A 6462-nucleotide genomic window follows, 5' to 3' on the forward strand; every position below is an offset into this window, starting at 1 on the left:
GATCTGTTTTTGCTCTGACAAATGGAATTTACCCTCATAAATTAGTGTTCTAAATTTCTTACTAAGAACCTTATTAAATACCTGATACATTTAAAAAAAAAAAAAAAAACTAAAGTGACAGAAGATTGATCAGTGGCTGCCCAGGAGTGAAAAAAGCAATGAAGGGGCTGGTGAGATGGCTCAGTGGTCTAAAGCACCTACTTAGAACAAGCTTAGCAAAGCACAGGGACCGCGGTTCAAGCCCCAAGCCCCCAGCACCACATGCCAGCCAGCCCCACCCCCTGGTGGGCTGAGCTGGCCACACAGAAAGAAAGAAAGAAAGAAAGAAAGAAAGAAAGAAAGAAAGAAAGAAAGAAAGAAAGAAAGAAAGAAAGAAAGAAGCAATGAATTACAAAGTGACATAGGAAACAACTCAGGCAATGGTCCCTTCATTATCTTGGCTGAAGATAATTTCCTAAGTGCATACATGACAAAAGCAGCCAGGGGCTGCCCCTTAGCTCAGTCCTTTAAGTGGCTGCTTCAACAAAGCTGGCAGGCTCAGGTTGCTGTGGTTCCAGCCCCACAACTCAAGCCAGCCAAACCTGCCCTGAAGGCATTCTGAGCAAAAAAAAAAAAAAAAGCAGCCAGAGCCTATACTTCTAATGTCTAACGGACTGTAATTACATATTGGTAAAAAACCAAGCCAGTGATAAAAACCAGAAAAAAATTATCTAAAGTAGAGCACATCAATGCATACAGTGCTACTGTGAAATTTCAGCCTTCAATCCTGTCTGAATAATCAAGAAGACACTGGAACAGAATGATAACAGCTAGAATTAATCACTATTGCAAACATTATAGACATTTAAGACAATGACAACATTTACAAATGGTTACTTTTATTACTATTTCAAACTGAAAAGTGGAGGGGCACTTGGGATATACCTCAACGGTGTAGTACATGCCTCACATGCACAAGGGCTTGGGTTTGATCCCCAACAGTGCAAAGGAATCAAAAATAAAAGCAGAGTCAGGCATGGTGGCACACACCTGTGATCTCATCACTTGGGAGGCTGAGGCAGGAGGATCGCTGTGGGTTCAAGGCCAGCCTGGGATACATAATGAGTTCAAGGACAACCTGAACTGTATAACGAAACTTGTCTCAAAAAGACAAAAGCAGAAAAAACAACAAAACAAGAAGTGGGGGAGAGAAAGTACAAGATGGATGGACACGAACAACAGAAGATATACACACTACATGAATGCTATAGTAAATCCCACTAATCTGTGTAACTTCTATATTGTTATAATAAAAACACAAATTCAGAAGACCCTACATTTTATAAACAATACCAGGAACTGGAACTGAAATTTAAGTTCTGCCACAATTTTAGCTCATCCTTTTAAGAACGTTAATAGCTATTCCACATTTCTCCTACATATTATGTTATTGGTTAATTTCTGAAGTCAGTCCTATCCCTGTGGTAAAGTACAAGTACATATGCTAATCAAGGATCAATCAATAAAATGACATTTAAGAAATTCAGGTAAAAAGACAAGTTTAAAGCCAGGCGTAGAGCACACCTGTAATCTCAGAACTTGGAAGACCGAGGCAGGAGGGCTGCTCCAGGTATGAGGCCAGGCTGAGCTACATAGTAAGTTCAAAGCTAGCCTGAACTATGTAGTGACATTCTGTCTCTCTGGGCGTGCTGGCGTGCCTGTAATCCCAGAGTTTGTGAGGCTAAAAACAGGAGGATCACTATGAGTCCAATCTGTGTAGAGACACCCTGTAGACCCTATACTAAATTTAGAAAAGAAAAGAAAAAAAAAAAAAAAAAAAAAGACAAGTTTTAAGTACCAATACTATTTGGGAAAACTGCATTAAATAACATCACCTTGAACGTTATACTGGTAGTAATCAGGGTCTTCTGATTCCTCCTTTACTGTCACAGCAGCCATTTCCAGGGAAATGCCTATAAATGCAAAAGCATTGCTAGAGTTAGTGCAGGGCACTGAGTTAAGATTGCACAGAATGTATGTATATTTTAATGATTTTTTTTTAATTTTAAGGATTTTGGAAGGAAAAAGCTTGATAAGGAGCAGAAAGAAAAAAATCACTCATAGCCCCAACCAAGTCAAAGTCTTATCAAATATTAATCCTCTGGGATTATTCCCTGCTAATTGTTTCCATAAATTCTTAATCTGCTGTCTTTTCATTCTCTACCTAGATGATATATTATTACTAACTAGTTCAATAACACAAGAAAGTGATCTCTCAGATTAAGTCAGCTTTGATTTATAGATGAAACCAGAAATTTACTACATAAAACACTTTCTCAACTAATCTGAAAGGACAGTAAAAAACTCTGTGTCGGCAGACCCTGCAGGGGAAAGAACAAGTGTGACTCAACCAACAGCTCTTCCTCGTCCTCAGGAAGTGGTCACATGAGGGTTATCACTGTGCAAAAATGTGACATTTTGTTGTGCATAATTGAATTTTTGGACCCCACCTGTAGCCTACAGGGTAGGTTATCCAGTGTACGTATTCTCTTCATAAATAAGTACCATAAAAATTCATTTTCCCTTCCAATCACTAAGGAAAAGATAAACTGCAATAACAGTAGTAACATATACCCTCCTAAATTACATAATATTTTTTAAAAAATACAGTTCCTTTTGTTCTGCCTCTTCACACAGTTCTGGGGTGGGGGGATTCCAATAAAGTATAACTGGGAGTCAGGGGAGGTGATGCATGCCTGTAATCCCAGGTACTTGGGAGGCTGAGGCAAGAAGACTACAGCACAATCCCTGAGGCACAATCTCAAAATAGCGATGAGGCTAGTAATGTAGCTCAGGTTCAGAGCACTTCCTCAGCATGCCCAAGGTCCTGCGTTCATCCTCAATGCTGAAAAGCAAAGTTTGGCAAAGGTAGAGAAAAACAAAAATCTGCATATAGTACATGGGGAAACAAAACAGTGGAGCTGGGGCCAGGGAGATGGCTCAGTAGAATAAGTGCTTGCCCGGCAAGCACAAGGTCCTGAGTTCAATCCCCAGTACCACCAAAACGAAAAAAAAAAAAAAAAAAAAAATAGCAGAGCCATTTTGCAGAAAAGTTTGGCAGTGGCTGCCAGCAATTCACATTGACAAGAGAAATGAAATGTATTTCCCCACAAAGATAGCGGATGGGGGTAGGGATATAGTTCAGTGACACAGTGTCTGCCTGGCAAGCATGAGGTCGTGAGCTTGACCCCCTCCCCCCCAAAAAAGAAACACTGGACATTTACTGCAATGCTATTTATAACAGCTGAGAAGTAGAAACAACTCAAACATCCACCAAATGGTAGAGAAAAGGGTAATCTATCCATACAATGGTGTTATTATTCAAGTGTAAAATGCTTATAGATTCTAAATTTTTTTGAACATGGGTCTCAAGGTATGATACAAAATTAAGGAAGCAAAATATTACACATTGGGCTGGTGAGATGGCTCAGTGGTCTAAAGCACCTACTTAGAACAAGCTTTAGCAAAAACCCAGGGACCACAGTTCGATCCCCCAGCACCACATGCCAGCCAGCCCGCCCCCTGGTGGGCTGAGCTGGCCACACACACACACACACACAAATAAATAAAATTAAAAAAATATTACACATTGTCTTATTCCACTTACATGAAATATCAGATAAGATAAATTAATAAAAAAACTGAAAGAAGATTATGTATGGTAACAAAGACTGAAGGAAAAAGGCACCATATTTGGGATAACAGAAATGCTCATAAATCAGATTGTAGTGACCAACACAAAATTCACTAAGTTTACATAACTACACATTTGAGTCTTTATTTATTTTATAATTTATTTATTTATTTATTTTTGTAGTGCTGGGGATTGAACTCAGGACCCTGCGCTTGCCAGGCAGTCGCTTATTCTTCTGAGCTATCTCCCCAGCCCTGCGTTTAAATCTTACAGTAAATGACAGGCCAGGGCTATAGCTCAGTGGTAGAGTGTACGCCTGGCGCATGCAGAATTCTGTGCCAGGGTTAGCACAGAGCTGGGTTTAATCCCCGACACTGAAAAAAAGCAAGCAGGTGGTTCGTATGATATATAAATTTATATCTCTATAATGATTCCCCCTCAAAAAATAATCCTGTATGGGGCCGGGGAGATGGCTCATTGGAATAAGTGCTGCCCTGGCAAGCACAAGGGCCTGAGTTCAATCCCCGGTTCCAGGAAAAAAAAAATTAATAATAATAATAATAATCCTGTATGAAAAAATAGCTAAGTAATACCAAAAACTGTTCAGATTTAAAAAATTTTCTTGGGGGCCAGGGAGATGGCTCAGTGGAATAAGTGCTTGCCTGGCAAGCACAAGGCCTGAGTTCAATCCCCGGTTAAAAAAAAAAAAAAAATTTCTTTGGCAAGTAGAGAATGAGAGTGCAAAGGGAAACAGAATGTAATGAGAGTGCTGATCTTTATAAAAGCACTAAATAGGGCCAGCAAATAGCTCAGGGGACTAAACCACCTGCCTAGGAAAGAGCAGTGACACAATTCGATCCCAGCACCACATGCTGTGCCAGACCGGCCCCCAGGGCAGGCTGAGCCAGCCAGAGAGTCCAGGGCGGGCGTGGGGGCGCACGCCTATAATCTCAGCGCTGGGGAGGCTGAAAGCAGGGGATGGCCACAAGTCCGAGCTGCATAGTGAACAACCAAATGAAGAAGAAAGAAGGAAGGAAGAAGGAAGAAGAAGACGAAGAAGAAGAACAACAACAACAACCAGCAGCAGCAGCAGCACTAAATAACCAGTTCACTTTTCACCTCTATTTTAAGGGGAGAGGGAGAGGAAACCACAATATATTTTACCGTTAAGCATGTTATAAGAAGCAATCTTTTGGCTACCGTGGATGAACAAACTCTTTTCTGGGGTCTTAATATAACATGATCATATTATTAACAGGCACAGCTGGAAAATATTTGTAGTGACTGCCCACTTCTCATCAAGACAACATGCTAATTAGTAAGTCAAATTATAACTTCTAAAGAAGAAAAATTCGGGGCTGGAGAGATGGCTCAGTGGTCTAAAGCACCTACTTAGAACAAGCTTAGCAAAGCATCAGGGACCGCGGTTCAATCCCCCAGCTCCACATGCCAGCCAGCCCCGCCCCCTGGTGGGCTGAGCTGGCCATACACACACACACCTCTCTCTCTCTCTCTCTCTCTCAAATAAATAAAAAATAAAAAAAAAAGAAGAAAAATTCTTCTTTAATTTTACAACTGATTCTTAAAGCATACCAGAATCTTCTGTGGGTTCAGTTTTTACTTTGATGGGGCCACAACTGAAAGAAGAAATAAATTCAAATTAAACTAAGCAAGTGTGAAGACCACTCACACAGTAGCATGTAAGTGCAATCTACAACATGTCGAGAGCAGCTTCATCTAGAAAACAATATTATTCACAACAACTAAATCAAAAGTACATTTTCACAAGTCTCCCAAATCACTTAACTGCATATTAAACATGCAGATGTGTGGCATAAGGCCTTTGTATAGTCTAATAACACTGGTACGTATGACACTCTGCTAGTATTAATAAACAAAGGTTTACCTTCCACTTGGAGACAATATTGACCTTTCAGTATCTGTTACCATTGCCCGACCACCTATGAACAACAACAACAACAAAAATTAGATTTAAGTTTTTTCAGAATTTTAAATATAACTAATGTGTCTCCAGGCTTTTGAGAGGTAAAGGTTGGGTCACAGTGTAATAACTACTGCATGACTTATACAATAGTCTACTCTGCTTTCCTCTGCAAATAAGACAAAATGGTTGAAAATCTCCTAAGAACTTTTCAGCTTCTCACCTACGAGTATCTTTTGTTTTGGTTTTTTTGTTGTTGTTGTTTTAGGAGACAGGGTTTCACTACATAGTTTAGGCTGGCCCAGACTTAAAACAATCCTCCTGTCTCAGCCTCTAAAGTGCTAGAAACAATTAACCACTAAGAAGAATATATGCAGTGTATTATTTGTTGAAACTGTACTTCCAATTTGATTTGAAACTGCCTCATTGCTATCTGTTTATCAATAAAACTTTGAAAAAATAAATAAATAAATACTAAAAATTAAAAAAAATAAAGTGCTAGAATTATAGGCATGAGCCACTATACCTGGCTCTAGCATCTTTTTTCATGAAAAAATTCAGACTTTTGTCAGTGAAACACAATGAAAAATATATAGTATTTTCAAGTAAGATAATAAAACTGTGTTCATGTATGATGACATACATTGCTATTAATACCAGTCCAATTATCATATTTTTCGGTAATTTTTGTAACAGAACATATAAAAAATGACAATTTAATCAAATTCATGAATAATTTTTCTACATGCGGTATTTAAAACATTCAATACATTACACAACATTATACTCTAGACAATTTTACCCAGTTTCTTTTAAAACTTTTTTAGCTGGGGAGATGGCTCAGTGG

General features: G+C 39.0%; 1 protein-coding gene across 11 annotated transcripts in view; it reads right to left on the minus strand.

Annotated features, from left to right (window-relative positions):
• The window catches only part of Gtf2i (general transcription factor IIi), a 118563-nt gene that overhangs the window by 69690 nt on the left and 42411 nt on the right, over positions 1-6462 (minus strand). For all 11 annotated transcript variants that reach the window (XM_023714475.1, XM_004630419.1, XM_004630422.2 and 8 more), the window contains 3 exons: positions 5580-5634; positions 5267-5310; positions 1875-1952 (listed from right to left, as the gene is read on the minus strand). In XM_023714475.1, the coding sequence (XP_023570243.1) occupies positions 1875-1952; positions 5267-5310; positions 5580-5634 (177 nt within the window). The remainder of the gene's footprint in view (positions 1-1874; positions 1953-5266; positions 5311-5579; positions 5635-6462) is intronic.

Source organism: Octodon degus, unplaced genomic scaffold (assembly GCF_000260255.1).
Source record: "Octodon degus isolate 3935 unplaced genomic scaffold, OctDeg1.0 scaffold00035, whole genome shotgun sequence".
In the NCBI taxonomy this organism is placed as follows: Eukaryota; Metazoa; Chordata; class Mammalia; order Rodentia; family Octodontidae; genus Octodon; species Octodon degus.